Source organism: Trichophyton benhamiae (assembly GCF_000151125.1).
Source record: "Trichophyton benhamiae CBS 112371 chromosome Unknown contig02295.1, whole genome shotgun sequence".
Lineage (NCBI taxonomy): Eukaryota > Fungi > Ascomycota > Eurotiomycetes > Onygenales > Arthrodermataceae > Trichophyton > Trichophyton benhamiae.
In genome coordinates this window covers 253,309-274,446 of record NW_003315097.1, presented here as the reverse complement: position 1 = coordinate 274,446, position 21,138 = coordinate 253,309, and the positions used below count along the sequence as shown (strand labels likewise).

The 21,138-nt window shown below is 50.0% G+C and overlaps 8 protein-coding genes across 8 annotated transcripts; 3 read left to right on the top strand and 5 right to left on the bottom strand.

Moving 5' to 3' along the window:
- Positions 1-77: 77 nt before the first annotated feature.
- On the bottom strand, positions 78-526 carry ARB_00995 (uncharacterized protein; the record flags this gene model as incomplete). Its single annotated transcript, XM_003012698.1, has 2 exons — positions 78-305; positions 392-526. 2 exons carry the CDS (start codon positions 524-526, stop codon positions 78-80), a joined length of 363 nt encoding a protein of 120 aa, XP_003012744.1.
- A 302-nt stretch (positions 527-828) lies between these two features.
- Positions 829-2,746, bottom strand: ARB_00994 (arylsulfatase, putative; the record flags this gene model as incomplete). The annotated part of the gene is made up of 3 exons (XM_003012697.1): positions 829-2,091; positions 2,224-2,441; positions 2,551-2,746. 3 exons carry the CDS (start codon positions 2,744-2,746, stop codon positions 829-831), a joined length of 1,677 nt encoding a protein of 558 aa, XP_003012743.1.
- Positions 2,747-6,415: 3,669 nt separating this feature from the next.
- Positions 6,416-7,992, bottom strand: ARB_00993 (uncharacterized protein; the record flags this gene model as incomplete). The annotated part of the gene is made up of 2 exons (XM_003012696.1): positions 6,416-7,574; positions 7,676-7,992. 2 exons carry the CDS (start codon positions 7,990-7,992, stop codon positions 6,416-6,418), a joined length of 1,476 nt encoding a protein of 491 aa, XP_003012742.1.
- A 979-nt stretch (positions 7,993-8,971) lies between these two features.
- On the top strand, positions 8,972-9,127 carry ARB_00992 (uncharacterized protein; the record flags this gene model as incomplete). Its single annotated transcript, XM_003012695.1, has 1 exon — positions 8,972-9,127. The coding sequence occupies one exon, from the start codon at positions 8,972-8,974 to the stop codon at positions 9,125-9,127; it is 156 nt and encodes a 51-aa protein (XP_003012741.1).
- Positions 9,128-10,010: 883 nt separating this feature from the next.
- On the bottom strand, positions 10,011-11,030 carry ARB_00991 (uncharacterized protein; the record flags this gene model as incomplete). Its single annotated transcript, XM_003012694.1, has 4 exons — positions 10,011-10,317; positions 10,379-10,543; positions 10,610-10,876; positions 10,939-11,030. The coding sequence occupies 4 exons, from the start codon at positions 11,028-11,030 to the stop codon at positions 10,011-10,013; spliced, it is 831 nt and encodes a 276-aa protein (XP_003012740.1).
- A 3,220-nt stretch (positions 11,031-14,250) lies between these two features.
- Positions 14,251-17,298, top strand: ARB_00990 (uncharacterized protein; the record flags this gene model as incomplete). Its single annotated transcript, XM_003012693.1, has 1 exon — positions 14,251-17,298. One exon carries the CDS (start codon positions 14,251-14,253, stop codon positions 17,296-17,298), a length of 3,048 nt encoding a protein of 1,015 aa, XP_003012739.1.
- Positions 17,299-18,178: 880 nt separating this feature from the next.
- Positions 18,179-18,949, bottom strand: ARB_00989 (heat shock protein Hsp30-like, putative; the record flags this gene model as incomplete). The annotated part of the gene is made up of 1 exon (XM_003012692.1): positions 18,179-18,949. One exon carries the CDS (start codon positions 18,947-18,949, stop codon positions 18,179-18,181), a length of 771 nt encoding a protein of 256 aa, XP_003012738.1.
- A 1,168-nt stretch (positions 18,950-20,117) lies between these two features.
- On the top strand, positions 20,118-21,102 carry ARB_00988 (fumarylacetoacetate hydrolase family protein; the record flags this gene model as incomplete). Its single annotated transcript, XM_003012691.1, has 3 exons — positions 20,118-20,132; positions 20,157-20,908; positions 20,970-21,102. The coding sequence occupies 3 exons, from the start codon at positions 20,118-20,120 to the stop codon at positions 21,100-21,102; spliced, it is 900 nt and encodes a 299-aa protein (XP_003012737.1).
- Between the last annotated feature and the right edge of the window lie 36 nt (positions 21,103-21,138).

The following is a 21,138-nucleotide window of genomic DNA, read 5'->3' as shown; positions in this document are numbered from 1 at the left end:
TTGGGGATAGCATAACATGATACTCTACTTCACATTTGCGAGTAGAAACTGGTTGTCGAATCAAAGCATCCTGCATGTCAAAGAGTTAGAATAGACTTAATCAGACTCGGTTTTTGAATACGGAGGATTTGTCGAACAGGGTCATCTTCTATATCTTCTATATCTGCTTCTTCGTCAATATTCGTATCTTCTTCGTCTTTATTATTGGCATTTTTCTCGCCAACGCCTGGTTCAGTCTCTGTAGACTCTGTAGGCTGGCTGTCGCGGTCCGTATATTTCCTCACCACCAAAACAGGTTCAGCGCCCTATATCCTCGTTAGCTGGTTTCAGAGGTACGAACGCTTCTGTCCATATACGAGACAGGCCCAGATAGCGAGATGAGCACGCATACGGTTTCATCGAATCTGGTTTTTGTCCATCCAAGGGGCTCCAACTGGCCATCGCAGCCGTCCACCAAGCGTATAAATTCACGACAGGCCTGCGAGAACTCATCGCTAGTCAGGAACGGGAAAATCGACAGCTTCATGTTTAGCCTGGGGACCTCAGTCTTGGGCATCTACCGTATGGATGATAACGGCTGGGGTATGTCTTCTTTGCATGGTCTCTAAATATATGCTTGAACAAAAAAAAAAAAAGATCTCTCACTGAGTCGAAATTTGAATACTTTAGCCATTTTCCCCTACAAACTAGTTAACTAACGTAACTAAATCAACCATACATTGACCCGATAACTGCAGAGTAACCATTTAAATAATTTTTATATCCAAATAACTGCTATGCATCTATATCAACGTTATATATTGCGAATGACGGTCGATGTATATGGCATCACCACTGTTGGATTACATCCTGATCATCTACACCCAGCACTCCGTATTGCATGGCTCCAACGACGCCTACGTCCTTTTCATACTTTTTCCATTCAGCAATGAGGGCAGCCAGCTTGTCCGGGAAAAGCTCTCCCAGGTCCTTTGTCTCGCCCGGATCCTCACTCAGATTGTACAGCTGCCATTTCCCGGGGCCAACAGGTTTCGGGATATGCAATGCCTTCCAGTCTCCCTGGCGCACCGCCTGGCGGCCAAAGAGCTCCCAGCTAGTGACATGGTCCTCATCGTGTATCTGTGTCCGTTCTCCCTTAAGATATGGTAGCCACGATGATCCTCGCATGGGGTAGACGGGCCTGGATCTGTAAGACGGGGCAGGGTGTTTGATACCCGCAAGCTCAAGAAGTGTAGGCGCAATGTCCATGACAGTGCCAAAGGTATGGTCTATACCGGCCTTCCCAGCCGTGAGAGGAGGGTAATTGAGGATAAGGGGCACCCGTATGCCGCCCTCGCTAGTGAACATCTTATACAGCCGGGACGGAGCAGTGGCTGCAGACGCCCAGTGAGGGCCGTACCAGATAAAGGAGTTGTAGGCCCCCAGGTTCTCGATGGAGTTGTCGTAGTACTGGTCTATGTGCTCGAATATATTGTTCTGCACGACCGGCAGGGCCTCCAGAAGCGCTCCCTCCGCGCCATTGTCAGACATGAAGATGACGAGGGTATTTTCCATGTCTCCGGACTGACGGAGCTGGTCGAGGACGCGGCCGATCTGGGTGTCCATACACTGGACCATGGCCGCGTACACTTCCATACATCGAGACGAGAACCGGCGCTCCTCAGGGGTCAGGTCGTGCCAGAACCTGGACATCATGCGATTGCCCATGACGACCACGTCGTGAGGCGCAGTTCCCGCTGGTATCAAGCCAAGCTCCTCAAGCTTGCGAAGGCGTTTCTGGCGAAGAGCTTCCGGCCCCTCATCGTAGACGCCCCGGTAGTCGTCGATATCCTTCCGGGGAGCCTGTAAGGGCCAGTGCGGCGCCGAGTAAGGGAGGTAGGCAAAGAAGGGCTTCTCTGCGTCCTTGCCCCTGAGATACTCGAGCATCTTGTCCGTAAAGGCCACGCTGGAGTAGAAGTTCTCCCCGAGCTCACTGGGGTCGATCCGCCTGTCATCTTCTACATAGATGCTCGGCATATGCGACATCAAGCCGGGAGCTTTCTCGTCTGGATTCTGGAGCTGCGGTTCCCAGCCATAGTGGTTTGCTGCTCCCTGCAACCGATATCAAAAAGAAGAACTCCACGCATTAGTTAAACGAAACGAGGCTGACGGCGGCCGAGTCAAAACGCCCGCTAAACGCAAAAAATAATGCAAGAAAAGAAAAGAAGGGCAGAGCAGCCATACTGGAAGCAGAGAATATGATCGATCGAAGCCGCGTGCATGAGGCGTGTGATCTGGATCCAGCCCCAGGTGCCATTTACCAGACATCAGGGTTTGGTAGCCTGCATCCCGCAAGAGCTCTGACAGGGCGACGACTCGGTCGTTCAAGTAGCCTTCATATCCAGGCTTGCCGCGCTGGAACTCGGTCTGATTCTCGTTCATCGTCCCCAGGCCGGCGATGTCTACACGATTGATGGGCGCGCGGGCTGCTTGTCAGTCTTGTTTTTTCCCACTAGGGGTCGCCATTGCATATACGGAGCGAGTGGTTCAGGGGTTCAGCATATTATTTACGGTTATCAGTGCCAGAGAGCAGCATCGAACGTGTGGGCGAGCAGGCGGCCGCTGCGTGGAAGTCTGTGAATCGCACTCCTCCATTGCTGGCGATGCTGTCGATGTGAGGTGTCTTGATCTCGCCGCCGAAGCAGCCTGCATCCGAGAAGCCCAGGTCATCGGCGACAATCACAAGGAAATTCGGTCGTGAAGCCATCTTCTGCGTCTCGTTTCTTTTCTAGCTCGCTGGCTGGCTGACTGGCAATCAGCAGCATGGATCTCGCGAGCAGCAGCAGGGGGGCAGCAGGTTCTTATGTACAGGCAGTGTTCAGAGGATGAACACCCCCCGGGAAATGATATACACGGCAGCATGTTTCAACGCCCTGCAAAGGGGAGGAAACTTGTATTGGGCAGTTAGTTATCCTGCATCCCATACTCCGCTTCCTACAGTTAATCATGTCATACAGAACACCTCAGCAAGCTAGCAAGGTGAGGGGGGGGGGGGGGGAGGGTCCCAACGATGGAGTTTTGTCCAACAGCCCACTTCCTCCAGTCAACGCCATGCGCTTGTTCGGACTCCGAAGGCCAGAGAGGCTTCAATCCTGGCGAAAAAGGGGACATGATTATTGTGGGCTTCCGCATGGAATAAGATGGCCCGCCTCTGGGGGAGGGAGACCCCCCAGCAGCTAGCCAACGCAGCTAACGAATGCACCAAACCTCATTACGAGTTCTTCCCAGTAGCCTCTGGGTGGCGTGCAGGCTTCATCTACTTGGACTGGCTGGGCCTTGATGCCACTCCTCCCTCGAGGCGAAGGGCACCGTCTGCCAGCCCTTCACACCATTCCGTCCGCTGCTCGCGAGCAAAACGAATATAAGTGCCAGGCTAATGCTCGATCCAGGCCTTGACCCGGGCAGCCTCCGCACGGGAAGACCGCGCTCACGTTCCGCTGTCTTCGGATCTGAAGGATCGCTCACATTTAAACGCTGGCTGGATGGCGATTTAAGGTTGTTAGCAGCTCACTAAACCAAATGTTAAGCTGGTTTGGGTGCTGCCGTCTCTTGATACGGACGCAGAGTTACGACAATCCCGAGAGAGAGTTAGGTAAAAAAATCCTTCACCCCCTGCAAGGGCTCGACTAGCTCGCTTGGACTCGAAACACCTCATGATCCAGAGATGAAGAAGATGTCTTGATACGGACGATCGCTCTGTCAACCAGCTCGATTCCTGTGGTCAGACACCAGCCCTAGAGTTGCTAAGATATCTACGGAGGACCCGCTCGCTACTTGGAATCAACCTGGCAGCTATTTTAGGTGCTGCGGTTGATGGAATCTGGTGATGATCCTCGCCCGCATAGCAGGGAGTTACACACTTGGTTGGCTAACATATTGTTTGTGGGATTTCCATATCATATCATAATCAGCTTCTTCCGGGGAGCTCAGAGACGTGCTGGCTGCAGCCAAAGAAAACACTCTACCTTTTGGACGAGCTCTCTCTGCCGCACTGACAGAAGCCTCCTCTTCCTCCTCGTCTAGTTTTTTTGGCCATTATCTGCCGTTCTAGAGCAGTTAGCTTGATTGGAGCAACGAGCCGTTTCCGAAGTTTCTTCCTACCTGGACTCATGTCGTGACACGAAACGGTTTCGCTGCAGGCGGGTGTGGACAAGAATCATCTTTTTGCGTGGAGAACAACGATCCCCCATGAGCGGCTTTTGACAGGCGTGGGATAGTTGCTCGTGGCTTTTAGGAGCTGATCTTGCTGTCTGCGATTTGCGCTCTCCACCGAGCCAAGTGCGATGGCGGCTCTTCTCTACAGAAGCATAGCGGTGCCCAGCAACCCGATGGCAGATGGCTCACAGCGGGCAGTGAAGCTGTCGATACTATGTCTAGTCATGGCTGTCATCGCGGGCATCCTCGTTGTCATCCGTTTCGTTGGGAGATACCTGAAGCGCTCCATCGGCGCAGACGACTGGACAATACTGGCTGCGTTTGTATGAAGACTCCTAACCTGCGCGCAATTCTACCATTTTCTTTTTTTTTTTTTTTTTTTTTTTGTTTGTTTTAACGGAGTTATAAGGTCCTCGCGCTTCTCTACACTGCCCTACAGATAACTTGTAAGTGGCAACTCTCCAAGAGACGCCCCGGATCAAAGCTGCTAATCACTAAACTTCAATCTCAGGCGTGGAACATGGCCTAGGAAAACACACCTGGGACGTTTCTCCAGCGGACAAAGTGCTAACATTAAAGGTAAGCTGGCCCGGTTGCTCCCTCTGGCTGGCTCTATTCAAACTTGGACTCGATCGATGCTCACTAATCCTCCTGGTTGGCCAATATAGTACTTGTACGTCCTACAAATATCATACAAGATATCGCTATCTCTTATCAAAATTTCATTCCTCCTTCTATTCGTACGAATATTCTACGTCCAGAAGCTGTTTGTATGGACCTGCTATGCGCTCATGGCAATAACCGCCGCGGCTGGCATCGCTTTTACATTTCCAACCGTGTTCCAATGCAAGCCCATATATGCATATTGGAACCGCGCAGTCCCACACAAATGCATTGAAAATGCCGAGTGGAGAGTCTCATATGCACTATTAAACGTTATCACTGATTTCTTCATCCTTGCTCTTCCAATCCGAGAATCCATTATACTCTTATCCAACAAAAGGGATAAAATACTGGTTATCTTCATCTTTTCCCTTGGCCTATTGTGAGTTAAAGACACGCATCGACCCGATCTCTTCTCGCGGCATGCTAACCTTCCATGCTCTTCAGCTGCTGCATAGTCAGCATTATTCGAACCACAACTATCTTTGGGACCTCTGACAACCATGACCCATTATGTGAGTTCACTTGTACCACTATAATCCACCTCATAGCATATCTGATGGTTAATGGTTACACAGGGAGCGTTGCCCTTATCTCGGTATGGAGTGCGATTGAGCTTAATACAGGCATCATAGTTGCTTGTTTGCCCATGCTCCGCCAGTCATTTTTCTTGATATTTCCAAGGTCCCGGTCTGCCTTTGAGACGTTGTCTCACAGCATTGAGCACTTCCCGCACCGAATAAAAGACTACAGATTCAGCAGATCGGCCCCTACTTCGACCACCCTGGATGGGAGGCCCTCACACTCGGTTACTCACAATGACACCCTTTCCATGGGGGCTGTCCGGTCCGATGCAGACCATAGCCATACCAGAACGGATGGGAGAACAGAGAGCCAGGAGAGGATTGTGTCGATGTAAAGATACCCACATGAGCTACGACTGTACATATGCAATATATAACAAACATATAATTACAACGGCCATACTTTGCTAGTAAGGAGTCTCTGTAACAATAGCCGAATCGTAGATGGCCTTTTTGTCCTGCTAGTTTTAATGCCCGATGGAGTGAGTCCACTTGGATTTACAGTTATGGTTATGGAGCCCCGGCGGGCCGCAGCTCCGGCCCGGATTTTTTCCACCGGCCGCTCTTCTTCCGAAGCGGCTCAAGGAGATTGTGTGGAAGTAGGAGAGGATGGAGAAGACATTGAAGAAGACGAGGACATTATCTTGTCGCCATGTGCAGTAGTGAGGGTATTGTGCTTTCTGATATTGAATGACTCGTTTGGTACACGATGTGGCCATTAGTTACTGGCCGGTGGGAATAACTAGTCCGCTGGCTACCAGGGTCTCATGCTGTGCTACACGAAGCGGAAGAGAGGAAGTAACAAACACAGCAACAGTATGTCTTTTACATATACAACTAGAACAGCCTTTATCCCGCCATTAATATATATGCAGCAATAATATGAACTATTTTCCCCCCTCACAAGCTTCAAGAAACACGCCTGCCTGCCGATATAGATGGCAGTTCTAAGTTAGTCAGGGGAAAAAAGCACTCTAAAACTTGACCCCCAGCTTCCATCCGACGCAGCAAGCTCGGCCCCAGATAAAGCAGGCTAGAGAAATAACGTAGCAGAGGGTGGTCCATAAAACAACTCCCCAGTATCGTCCGCCAGTATGCTGGAGAAGACTCCCCGCAATCGGAATGCCTGTGAGGGTGCCGAATGAGACGATCGTATAACATGTTGCATAGTACCTCCCATACTCATTCGTGTCACACAGCTGGCCCACGCACACCGGAGCTAAGGAGACATTGGATCCAGAAGCAAAGCCAAATATCAAAGCAAACACAATGGACAATGCTTTGATTGTCGGTGCTGAGGAAGGAGTTGTGGTAAGGAGCGAGGCAGGCAGCCATAGAGTAATGGTCATGGCTGTGCAGATAACAAGAGCAGCGATCATGCTGTTGAAACGACCAAGCTTGTCAGCCACATATCCAGGCAGCGCTCGGCCAATGCTGGACCCCGCATTCATTATAGCTATTAGCTGGTAGGAGAACGCGGTGGACATGGCACCCGTCGACAGGGCAAATGCAGTGATATACGCAATTGGGACAAAGAGAGCCCATTCCATGAAATATGTCCCCAGTGTGACAGATAGATATGCCGGGTTGCGTAGGATGCGTAGGCTGGGTATAACTGTCTGTCCAGGCTTTGGGGGCAGACGTGAGCGCACCAGTATGACCGCCACGGCACAGCAAAAGATCACGACGAATCCAACGATTCTTGTAGCCCATGCAAACGAGACCACTGTGTATAGCTTCTGCAAGGCGAGAGGGAAAACGATCCCACCGACTGAGCCGCCCGCCGCAGCAATCCCAGTAGCCGTTGCCCTCTTCTCGTTGAACCAGTGGCTGATGGCTGATAGAGCAGGCGTGAAGATCAGGGAGGCCCCCGTTCCACCAAGGATGCCAAAGCAGAGCATGAAATGCCAGTACTGCGTACACAGTCCGAGCAGCAGCATGCTGGCACCCAGACAGACGCTGCCGGCGAGTATCAGCATCCTGGGGCCATGGGCATCAAACACAGGCCCAACCTGGACGCCGCCGAAGAAACCAAGGAAGATGAAGGTACTGAATATCCACCCGGTTGTACCCTCGTCATACTCCTTGAGCTGGTGCTCGCGGACATAGGCCTGGATTGTACCGACTGTGTTCCTGTACCCGTCGTGAGCAAGCTGGTCAAACACAAACAAGCAAACGAGCAGCAAAGCGATGTGACACGTAGTTAGTTAACAAGCATGCTGGTATCAACTCACATCATCCCCAGAGTAACGGCAGTGCCAAAGCAAGATCCCACGACGACCATCCACGCCTTGAAGCCGCCTTCGGGGTAGTAGATGCCATCGTCGTTGGGCCGGCGTCTCGAATACCGGCCCTCAGCGTCACCATTGCTGCCCGGCCCATCCGCAGCCCTTCCTGCGCCGTCGAAGCGGTCCTCGACGTCACTGTCAGACTTCCCATCGGCCGCAGCCTCATCGTATCGAGCTCTCGGCGTCGAGCATGTCGAAACAGCCGGCGGGTCTGTAGGGGCTATCGCTAATTCAGCCGCCGCCGGTGGGGGGACAAGCGCCATCGCCAGCTCACCAACCAGTTAGTTAGTTCGCCCGCAGTCGACTCTCGTTAACGCCGGGTTTGATCGCGATATACAGACGGGCTCTTGCGTGTCTGCCTTGGTCTGCGCGACGTTATCGGGACGGAGTCTCACGGTGACTGGGATGAAGACAGAGTAGGACGCTGTTTTTTATATGTCGGTAACCAACTGTGCGGACAAGCACCACCGGGAGACAGCGACGGTTAGCCGGCTGTCGCCCACACCGCCAGCTCGTCAGCAGACAAAGGGACGAAAATACGATAGCCGGCAAGGATCAAGAGTGGCCGCTGGGCAGGACTGGCTGGGGGGTTCGAGCGGCCGCTGGTTATCGTCCTTTGCCCTCGGCCGGATGCTGGTTTGGCCCTCGCTGCCGGATTTTCCAGCCTGAGACGAGATACTTGGGGGATAACTACTTGAGGTATCCCTGCGATGGCATTGCCACTCAGGCGGATGTTGCACCAGCATTTCTCGTCTTGCTGCTAGGAAAATCCAATACGGTGGGATTGGGCCAGTCTGGCTGTTTCCGGGCTGTTCAAATATCTGCCTACGGTGCCAGCAGACCGTGGAGGTGGAGGAGGAAGCTATGCGGTCCGCCTTCAAGAAAGAGAGCAGTCAAATTCAATGGATGGGATGCTCATATCCCACCCGGATCTTGCGGTTCATTATTATTATATCCAATGCTATACCACAGAACAAAGATCATGAAGGTGACTCTGTTCTACCATCTACAACCATGAGGTTTTCCACGGAAACACACAGAAACAGTGTAACTTTGCTTTCAAATTCAGATCTCATGCATTCGATACCTCTTCAATAGCGTCTCAAGATGCTATATAAAGAGCTTTCATGGCCGTTGGAATCAAGGATGCAGGAGTTCATTCCCAAGCATTCCATTTATCCGCCAAACTGTTGACTAGGAAATCAACTATATAACCAATCATACCCGAATTCGTCTCCGAACATGCAGCTTCACTGGTTCATTACTCTTCTGCTCACCAGCTCTGCCATTGCTGGTGTTGTTGATACCTTTTCCGCACCTCAGCTGGCCGAGTCACTCGGCATCAGGGACGTAAGTTTCATTGATAACATGCGTATAACAGCTGCGGACAAGGCATAAGGCTAACCAGATGCTAGCCTGGAAGATGCCACCCAGGCCGTAGATGCATCAATAGGCATGAATGCGGCACGCGCGGTGGATGCATCTGCTACGTATGTCCTAGACTCTTATCCCCCCCCCCTTTGAAAACCATCGCTGACGTCCTTTCACATTTCGATACCAGCGCCATAGATGCGGATAGTAAGGATAGGAACTGGTCTAGGCAGACTTTTATGCAAGGAGGATGGATCTCGGGAGCTGCTTTTACTGCTGGCACAGGCATTATTGAACCTATTTTGTCCGTACCTCTTCCATTCAGACAACAGAGATACCGCTATTAAAAAAAAACTTCATGCCCAAGCTATAATTATTAGGATATAACCTGTATCCTCTCTATTCCCCTGTTCCCTGAATACCAGGATTCTACCCCATCACAGCGATCGAAAACGGCATGAAATGAACACGAAGTCATTTAAATTGCGGTCCTGTAAAGGCAGTCATGGACTGGACTAGACCGTTGGCATGGCGACTATTGACAAGGTAACTCTGAGGTAGATCCTATAGCAAGCTGATGATAACATGGTGACTCCGTAGATGGCTACAGACCCGGATTACTTAGTGTATCGTCCATGGTACTCCGTAGAATGCTCGACATGTCATACATATTCCTCTCGAAACGAGTTATGTATAGAAAGGTCACTGGCATGCGGTTAGATAGCCGAGCGGAAGTCTTCAGCCACGACAAAGACAAAAAGTTATTAAGACCTTATTTCAACGTCAATCAACCTCTCATCATCTACCACGGTTTTACTGAAAGCGCATAAAGGGAACAAGCAGTGAACGAGTAGCCATCTAAATTGATTCTATCTATCTATTTCGGATCGCGATATAACAATGACAACCTTTAGATGGGAAGCTGCAGCATTTCTGTTCGATAATACCGATGAGCCGCCCATAGAAGAAACACACAGTAAAGCGGTCCTCCCCATATATCAAGAATGCCATAGAAGACTGCTTCACCAGTAGGAGACATGAAGTTGCCTCCCTCGTTCATGCCCCATGCTAAGCCATACAACAGGAATATTATCGATACTGCAATGCAGAACATGAGATACACCCGTTTCAAAGAGGGCGTTGTTGCGCGTACGTGGTTGTAACCGGACTTCAGCATCGTCCAGCCGAGGGCAGCACATGCAAAGAAGCCATAGACACTGATAGCTGCGTCAGAATCAAAGGCAATACAGGCACCGGGATGGACAGGGAACAACTTACAAGTACGCCCACTTGTACGCGTTGGGTATCAGGGCAGCTCCAAGGCCGGTCATCATCACTATGCTTACCATGAAGACTTCGTGGAGGATAAGTTTCAACGGAGCTTTTATTAGCAGGAGCAACTGCGTCATCAGGAGGGGTGTTGCGAGCAGCCTGGTTGATGACCTGTTAGCAGGTGAAGGTAACTAACTAGGTTGCTGGTATCTATCTTGTTGGAAAGGACGTTCTCACCAGCCAGCATAGCGGATCCAGAAGACTTGTCGAGTAGGATTCTCGGTTCCATTATCGATGACGACGAACTGGCCCACTCGACGGAATTCAACCTCGACTGCTACCCATCCGAGATTGGCGCCCATGGCGAAATATGCCATGGAGAGAATATAGCTCGATAGCGCCGAGAGGTAGTATTGAAGTCGAACATTTGGGTTGCGGACGACGAAGCTGCCAACTAGAAAAGCAACGGCAGAGAGGGAGAAGATGCCTGTGACAACCCAGTACCTGGATAAGAGGTCAACACGACTTCATGGTTATACAATATGAAGACAACAGAATCAACGTACCAGATGGTACCCTCGTCTGATATCGAGATATCGGCATTATCCGCCAGGGTGGTTATCACATTCGATGATTGCGACATCGGGAAAAACTCCATCTAGTTTCACCTGATGAGAGTAAATAAGGAGAAACGAAGGGCTATGCGTTCAAGTTAATTGAATAACCTGACAGCATGCATCTCCAGCAGCGAGCACACAGCGGTCCTCGACGTGACGGTCACCCTCGAACATAAGGGGGTGATGCGAGGAGGATGAAGGGAGGAAAATGGGATAGATCCAACGGACAGCCAAATATTTAAGGCAGTATTGGCAGTCCATCTGTCACGCTATCTACATAGTGGACAGCCTCCTCCAGGCAATACGGGGTACTATTATGATCATGCATGATCTTGGCCTGACGATCCCTGATGGCCGAAGTGGTGCCAGCATGCATTTTTCCGCTGCATGAGCTGGCTGTATGTATCTCAGCCCTCCGCTGTACACCATCAGACGGGAGTAAACATCTTCACCGCTTGCTTCGCTAAGATTACGGGGAAAGGTCCCGGAAACACTCAAGGGTGTTTAGCGCCTGATTAAACACTGTCATGGGGTAACTATCTCGGGCTGGACGCTTAACCGGGCAGCCGGGTGGACCAGGGGGAGGTGTCGCATCCCAAATACGGCTCAAAAATCGGATACGGAGCGAGGACCTTGATCTAGGCTGGTGGGAACAAGCATGCCACTCTCCGTACGGGGTATATATATCCGGTTTGCAGGATAAGTGTGAGTATATATAACTGCCTGCAAAGTACGGGAAGGTTGAAGCACCAGATCAGTTCTGATCGCACAGAACATTCTAACGCTCAACGAAGCAGAGAATGGCGAAGAAAAAGGCTGGCTTGTTAACTACAGAGTACTCCATGGCATAGAAGGGCATCAATCAGTGAAAAAGTCATGTGGGTGGCCATTTAAATAACGAGTTTTTCGGTCTTTAAACAACAACAAGGAAACATCGCTGTTGCGCAGTTAGAGACTGCCATCGAGCCTGAACTCGACGCTTCGCCCTAGCTTCACAGCGATGGTGACCATGGCAGGCGATGGCAATGATATCAAAAGCCGTCCTCCGTGCCAGAGGAGTTGTCGCCGGCTACTCCGTATGCGATGAGGGATTGAACATGCAGTGGTCGCCACCATGATGTTACCTCTACCAACAAATCGGATATTTATTGCCCATATAATGCAGTGCTCGATCATACACTCAGTGAGTAGCTAAGCTATGATGAAGCCAGCAATAGGTCTACTTCAAACAATTCTTCTGAAATTCTGGAACCAACGCCTCCAAGGACGTCAGATTCATGACAAGGGACAACGTCATGGAGAGCAAACTTGTAGGATGGCTAAAGCTTTGCATAACTGACTGGCAGCTTCAACTCCTACACGACCAGGTTAAGTTGTCGCCTCCTTGAAGAAAATTTCAACCATCGATAGCTATCAGAGAGGAGGCGTTTCAATGAGTTCAGAACGATTGAAACTCGGTTCGACAACAGTTATTCAGCATCTAACTAACTAGCTGCTACTTTTTGAGGGAGACAAACATATCATCAGCACGGATATCACCGTTGACTAGTTAATTTTACCTAAAACAGCCAAAGAGGTTACCTGTGAAACCGGCGCTCTCTGAGGTGTTCCTCTATAAATATGGGCCATGAATAAAAACGACGACTATGATAGTTACTATGGATCAGATATTAGTTAGCTGTCTCTGTTTCCTCGATGAAGCATTGAATTATTCTGTGTGGAGCTCGTGGCCGTCTTGGCCTTCGGTCCATCCTGAAGCTACCAGCCGGATAACCAGCTTCATACAATTGCGAATCAACCAAGTAGGATGGGGGGAAAGGGTTGGACAGCTGGGCGAATCTGCTCTTCGCAGGAGTCTTTTGATCTCTCCTCATTCTCCTCTCCCGATATGGCACCGAGACTGGTTCGTGGTCAATTAAGAGACGAGAGAGCTGTGTGACAAGATACGACGGGACTTGCGCAACCCAGCGATCCACGCCTATCAACACATGTGAGTCTCTTCGTCCTCCTGGCACAGATAATATTGAGGTGAAAGCACTCGTCTCACGGCGGCTAGGACTGTCAGCTATGGCCAAAAAGGTCAGTGGAAGCCGTCTCCATCTGTGGAGGAATAGGGGGTCAACAACGCCAGCGGCTACTGCTACGACAATTAGGCTCTCACCCCTCCCCCCCCCCCCCCCCGGCGAAGTAACTGTCCAAGTAACAATCAGTAGTTAGCTGGGGATCGGGATCATCATATGAGAATGAGATCATGAACATCCAGGCCTTTGTATACGCTCTGTCGACAGAATATATGCTCAACTATCAGAAGCTGGACGAGACAGCCAAGCTGTATAAGTACGGGGCGAAGTCGCCCGCCTCAAGCTTTTCTCCCGACCAGGCATGAAGAAGCTGGTTAAGCATAACATCATAGTTATCCACGTCTCGCCCAGAGGCAACTCTTGACAACTCGACAGCAACAAACGTCAACCCATGCCTTGCTGTGTGACGGGAAGCTCTCCCTTTTCCCATTCTAAGTTGCACCATGGCGAACCTTGGACATCTTGACAGCAGGAAGTTGGACTTGGTGACAGCGAGCATGACGGCCCCCAACACCCCCTTTGCCCCCCCTTGCTGCAAGTTATATATTCCGCAGCTTGTCGGTGCTTCATTCGCTGATAGCTGCCGGGTTTTAAACGTGTTTACCTTCTTTTCTTCTTCTTTATGCGGGGAGTTTCAGATCGCATGAGTAGGAAGAGAACGATAGAGCGATAGGCGCCGGCTGCATCTTTGATAGACAGCTTCGCCTGCAGGGAGGAAGACAAAAAAAGGGACGCCTGTCGATGCCAGTGGCGGACAGGGAGCACGCCTCGCCTGAAGGATATCGACCTTAATTATCCCTCGCCGTCACCCGTCCTGCTGGTCTTCGTCTTTCTTCTTCTCACTGCGTCTGTTTGCTTCCTCCTCGACGGCCTGATCCTTCGTTGCTATGAACGGTTGTATAGGTAGGGATTCTGCTAGGCTAATTTCAGTCTAATTTGGTTTCCTTCCACCCTGGCCAGGCCCTGGAGGATCTGAACGAGAGGGGACGAAAGGAGCTTTGGGAGCTCAGGGAGCTTCGGGGAGCTGTTATTATTGGGAGAGCTCTCTCTTTCTGGATGCTCAATGCTCTCTCTTTTTTTCCTCGCTCCATCAATCAATACGAGAGAAGGGCGAGCTGCCCGTTTGTCCACGGAGAACAGCAGTAACTAGCTGCCGCAGCAACAGCAGAGTTGGAGGAAGATGGGAAATACACAGTCAAAACACCACCAGAATCGTCTATCAAGGCCATTGTCTGCAGCAGCCCTAGCATCTTCAACGTCTCTGGTAGCCGTAGAAGCTGCGGGAGCTCCGGAATCTTCAGGGAAGACGTCGCAGGATGTACCCAACAAGTCACCGGTTGAAGGGCAGCCTGCGCCGCAGCCACAGCCTTGCCAATGCCAGTGGTGTATAGACTATGCAGTGCCAGACCCGTACCAAACACCGTCTACGCCGCTCGTGGAGTTCTTCGAATTCAGACGACAGCTCCTCGGTCGCATGAGCGCGAAGAACAGCGCATCGCCAGCATCATCAGGGGCGTCTCCGGTGGTAGAAGAAGAACCTCGCTCGCCCATATCAACCAAGATGGACGGCTTTAAACGCCGTTTTTCTCGGTCAAAATCTAACTTCCAGCGTCGTTTGTCTCTCACTTCAAACGGAGATAATAATGTTGCCTCTGCTGCAGTCAGCACTCCGCGGGCACCAGATCCAGCGTCGCCAGCTCTCGTTGGCCTGGGACTCGTTGGCGGTGGTTCTACTGCCGCCGCTGCTGTTGGTGGCCATCATGGTGATACTGATGCGCCGATGCCGTCGCCCCAGAATCCTCCGTCAGGACAGCCTCGTTTAGTCTCAGCCCGCCGGCGGTCATTTAATATCCCGACTAGATTCCCGCGCTTCAGCAAGTCAAGGCAACACACCTCTCACCAGGACGACTCCCTCTTCCACTATAAGTCTAACACAGAACCGCTGCGAAGAAGTTGGACTGACGTTGGTGCTGCTACTGATACTGCCGCTACGACTACCACCTCTGCTGCCTATCCAAGACCAAGAACTGCCTCCCCAGCTCGAGCTATCAGCCCGAGCGAACAAGGCTATACGCACCTAGGGACCTTCAAGTTTGGCTCTCTCCATGTTGTAAACGGCTGCGCCTCCCCGGCACCTAGCAGCAAGAAACAAAGGTCTTATCCAGACTTGAATTCCATAGAACAGTTGGACTCTAAACCAGAGACGGAGACAGAGCAAGAGCAAGAACCACTGCCAGAGATGGAGACAGTCATGGCTAGAGCTGAAGAGCCTGTTACCATTCCTGCTATTGCTACTCCTCCTCCTATCCCAAAGAGGTCGTCATCCAGGCTGAACATACATCGTTCGGAGGGTGCGGTCGAAGCCCAACACCTCCCAGAGTTCGCTACCCAGTCATCCCCTCGGTCTAAACCAAAGCTCACTCCTTTGGTGACCTCTCGAAGACCAAGTGTCTCCTGGTTCGATGACTGCCCTACTTCGCCAGCGGGTTTCGGAAGCCCTGATTCGGCTCATCTCAGACCACTGACTCCACCATCTGTCCAGCCTACGCCTATGTTGGTGACAACCACGAAGCAAACTGAACACGACGACAACCTCTTTGAAGATGAAGGAATGGAAATTCCCGTCTTCTGGGACGATACCGTCCAATCCCACGAGAGCTTCCACGATCCCCATTTCCACTCCTCCCTGAGCAAAGAACGCCAGGAGACGAAGAAGCTGGAGTCCAGTAAGCGCTCTGGTGCTCTGAATAAGACCGACAGCGGATACAGCTCTGCTTCAGGAAAATCGGCTTCCAGACACCGTTATACGTCGTCACGACAGAGGAACTCGAGGGATAGAAACGGTCGCTTGTTCGACGGAGACTCGAATCAGGCGCTCATCCACTGCGACGGAGGTATTAATGATCCAGTCGAGGGCACAATCTCAATCACCTCTCATGGAGATAAGGAGATTATCAACGCTGTCTTCCCCTGGCCTCCAGCCCATCTTAGATACCCGGTTGAGCCTTATACAAGCCAAGAGATTCGGCCCAAGCAGCAGCCTCAGGAGCCTACTTATGAAAATAAAGCAGATTCTATGTCTGAATATAACCTGGACCCAACATACCCTGTCAGAACCAAATTTGAACCCTCCCGTCCACCGCCTATACCACCACGGTTCCGTCAGCCTATGCAGGTTTCCCGCCCCCGGCCTGCGGATAGCCAACATACTCAGTGTAAGATTCCTTCTCCTGTGGGCCTTGCTATTGAAATTTCTCCCAAGTGCATTTCTCCTAGGGAACCCTCCCCTAAGGATCGTACTCATAGAAGTTCTAATAATGAACGGTCGTCAAGAAGCCATGCTAGAAGCCATGCAAAGGGGACTTCCTACAAGAGCTACTCTAGCAAGGAACATGCAACCAAGTCCCATGCGTCTGCTAGCAATATGACCAAGAGTAACCCACCCAAGAGCAGCACAACTAAACGACCTAATAGGAGGTATCGAGACTCGACTCCCGCCCGGATGACAGGAGGCAAACCACCCACTGCGCCCCATGTCCACGCTAGATCGGCTTCAGATGCCACCTCTTCGAGGCCGTCAAAGGGTATTAACAAAGACAAACCTCTTCCGGCTCTCCCACCGCCTGGTGATCCTCGCTTTCCCAAAGCCCAGATGCTCACCCCGCCCCTATCGCGCTCAACTTCGATGGGCGACCTGAAGCTGCTTACCGACACCAGTCCTGCAGACCTGATAAACTATATCGATAACCACACCCCTGTTGAAATAGACAACAACTTGTGGGGATCCCTCTCCACCGACCCAGAACTAGACCTGGAGCTCCTCCCGCTAAATCTAGACCTTAACAAGTCTGCTCTCGACGACTACCAACCTAGGAAGTCCCTTCAGGAATCGATCAACCAGTCTACAGCTACATCTCGGCAACCCAAAAAACTCCATAGGAGCGCATCACACTTCAGCTTCTCCTCGTCTATAAATCAAAAGACAAGCGGTCGATACTCTACTTTCCCACCATCGCCGGTCCGTGATGTCTTCTTCGACCGTAAGTCTCGGAAAGCGAAATATCAATCCACACCACCAACATCATACCGCTTCTCCCAACTTAAATCAACTGTGACTGAGAGGCGCTCAAGTCACCTACCCAGCGCCCCATCGACAACCTGTGCGGCGCAAATGGCTCTGGCGCATCAGAAACCGGGTGCGCTCAACCATATTGAAAGTTATCTTTGATTACACCTCTTTCGCATTCTTCTTCCCTTCTTTCTATCTTCTGATACCAACTTCCATTCCATTCAAAGCATCCCTATTTCACCAAGGCTTAAAAGCATGCATATACTTTTTTTATTTTGTGCAAGATTTTACTCGTCCATGACGTTGCTTATATGACCCTCGCTGAACATACAATACCTAGCTGCTACACTCACTCTATATATACCCAGCAGACCATCGTTTGTCCTTATATCTTACGTTAATGTGATATTCCATGTCACGAATTTAATGACACCACAACCAATCCTTTTACAGGGCTGCATGCCTTATTTTCTTAATGTTTTTAGTTATTCATTAGTATTTGCCTTTTAGCGGACATGTTGTGGATGGTTGGCCGGTTGGTTGGGTGGAATTGTATTTGATTTATTTTTTTCTATTCAAAATTTTGAAGTATTCAACTGCATTGATTATTTGACTGAGTCATTCATTGCTTTCTTTAACTTTCGGGGATATGTACAATTCTTCCTGCCGTAATATTGGCAGAGCACATAGCTTCGGGAAACTACCCGCTATATTACGCGATAGCATAGGATAAATAACTGTATGAATATAAGTGTACTTTGGTTTTGATAATCTGAGGAATGGAACAGCTGTTGAAAGACAAGTATGTGAATTAATTAATGTAAAGACTGGTAAGAGGCTGGCTATAATAAATACAGTGTCATAGAAAGCACCAAGGAAACAAAGTCACAACGTCAAATTAGAATACAGAACAGCGAAAGAAAAAGTCGGAATGCGCCAGACTCATCAATTTCCCATAACCATCATAAAATGCGCAGGATCGTTCGTAAAGTCACATGCATCATTAAAAGGGTAAGACATATTGGTCTTCATTTCTCATTCACGCAATGTTGATCTTCTTGAGAGTTGGTGGAGCTGCCTTGGGCACCTTGATGGAGAGGATACCATCCTTCAAGCTAGCACTGACTGCATCCTGGTCGACTCGGGATGGGAACTTGAAGACACGGTTGAACTCGCCAACAGAGCGTTCGGTCATCCAGTACTTGAAGGAAGGTGCATCAGCTTTCTTGACGGAGTTGTTGCTAGCCTTGGTGACTTTGTTGTCCCTAGCGGGAGAGGCAGGGCGAGAAGTAGTGGCTGGCTCCTCATCTTCAACAGTGGCTTGGTGGGAGTTGCGTCTGGAAGATTCCGGCTCATCTTCGATAGCTGCAGGAGTTGGAGCCTCTTCGATAGCCTTGTTGTTCATGTTGGTGGAAGTGTACTCGCGCTTGGTTTTGCCGCGAACAACGAGAGTTTGAGGATCGGTGAATTCAATCTCAATATCCTTCTGGCTGACACCGGGAATTTCTCCGTCAAGATGGTACCCATCCTTGCACTCCCTCACATCGAACTTTGGAGCAAAGGAGCGAGCGATGTTGGTCTCAGATGCACAAGCGCGGTGGGCATCATAGTCGTCAAGAAGACGGAAAAGGGGGGTGAATTCACCACCAGAGAGACGTGGGAAGAAGGCCATTTTGTTGTTGTAGTAGTTTGATAGAGTGGTGTTGATAATGTTTCTTGAAGATGGAATCTTGTTGACTTTGTAAAGAGTAGTCTTTGGAGTTCGAATGTTTCTCAGAGTGGATTGAAGGCTGTTGTTCTTGAATAGCATAGAGAAGTCGAGTTGTTCTGATTGTCTGTGATGAGAAAGGAAGATCGATTCTCATCGACAAGTTGGTTGTTTATATAGACCGAAGCCATTGTCCTAGAAGCTACGCGATCCTTGTAGATTGCCTTCACATTAACAATCATCTCCAGGCTGCTTCGTGATACTCGAGGCTCCTTGATGCTGCCTGAACCTTCGAGTTTCTTCTCGATTTCGCCAGCTTCTTCGCCAAGATTCGCCAAGCTTCCAGAAGCTTCGTGCACGTTCCATCACTGGAAGTTTATCGGATAAGCTTGTTTCCGATGAAGATCACGTGATATAAATTTATTTCGATCAAGGTTATTGGAGATGCGGATGGAATCCAGTAGGCGATATGTATGGGCCATGCACCCCTCTGGCTAGAGCTTCGATTTTCCTGAAGGCCATCTTCTTTGTCGAAGAGGGTATCACCTTGTAACGTTTCGGATGGCTGGCGAAGAATACATCTCCACCTGGCGGTGACCTTTCCTCAGCAGAAATTCGATGGCGGCAAAATCCTTTTTGCTTATGGTTTGATTTTTTCGGAATTCATCCCTATTTTTCCGTTAGCTTGCTGAACGAGGTTGGATATTCGATGTTTCATGGGTGCAAATGAACGCGGTTATGGATGAAGTCGCCTGTGGTGTACGTGGTCCTCCCAACGTAATCACGGAAAGCGCATACCTGGCCAATTGTTTGAAGTTACTCTGGGAATTCTATTATACCATCAATTAGCCGTTGGACTTTGATGACCGTGAAACAAATAAACTGCACTCACAATAGGCTTTTTGCGAATTTCTCTGAAGCACTGGCGGTACAAGCTCAGGACCTCTCGTTGTAGGCCTGAGAATCGTATTTGCCCCATGCTTAAGAACGCACCCTTTCCTCTTGCTTCCTTCCGGGTCTCCTAGCCAATATCGAAATTTGTTTGTACACGTCTATGAACCGCGCCGGTCACCTGCAGATTGGGCCTGTTGATTTTCAGTTCGGGAGCACAATTTTCCTAACTAACTAGCCCAGAACAGGCGCCGGTGGAGATTAGTAATCCAAGTTGTCCGGCAATTCGGCTGAATCGCCATGACTGGGCTGTTGATGGATTTACTCCATTTGACTGAGGGCGATGTATCAATAAGAAACCCAATCTAAAGAGGAAAAGATGCCTGCATTCTCCGTAAGAGAGCCCATCATTCAATAGGACAGTATAGAACTAATTCCGTCTCATCAGCGCCTTGTTCGTTTCCTGGCCAAAGACGGCTTGGTCTACCATGGAGATGCCATTCTTCCTTCCGGTGTTAGTGACCTTGCCAAAACTACCAAAGCCAGAATCATCAAGGGAGAAATCTTCGGCAATCACCAGGTCACAGATCAAGTCCAGGAAGTGAAGAAGCTGCTCTGTCCACTGGCTCGGAAAGATATCAAGACCATACGATGCCTGGGCTTGAACTATGCTGAACATGCCAAAGAATCGAACATGCCTCTACCCAAATACCCAATCCTTTTCTTCAAGCCTGTCACAGCAGCTAGTGGGCCGACGGATGATATACCCGTCCATCCAATGGCCCAGGAATGCGAAGGGTTGGACTATGAATGTGAGTTGGTGATCATCATTGGGAAAGAGGCTCATAATGTACCGAAGTCGAAGGCGCTTGAGTATGTGCTGGGTTATTCAGTGGGCAACGATGTGTCCCATCGAGAATGGCAGATAAAACGTGGTGGAAGCCAATGGGGTATAGGCAAGGGTTTTGACGGGTGGGCTCCCTTCGGTCCTGGAATCGTGACTTCAAAGATAATTCCAGACCCGAACGCACTGCAGATATCAACGAAGGTCAATGGTAAAACCGTGCAAAACTCGAATACAAAGGATATGATATTTGGCGTAGCAGAGACGGTTGCTTTCCTATCGCAGGGAACTACACTATTGCCTGGTGATATTATATTTACTGGAACGTAAGTGCTGCAATACCTTCGGTACTCCGGCGTGGGTTACTAACATAAAATTATACTACAGCCCTCAGGGGGTTGGAATGGGTCGAAAACCTCAGGTTTGGCTAAAAGATGGGGACAGAGTGGAGGTATCACTTGAAAATGTTGGATCATGCAGTAACAAGGTTGTCCATGTCAATGGCTCCTCTAAGTTATAGTTATCCCATGCAGTTGAGAGCATCAATATGGGGGGT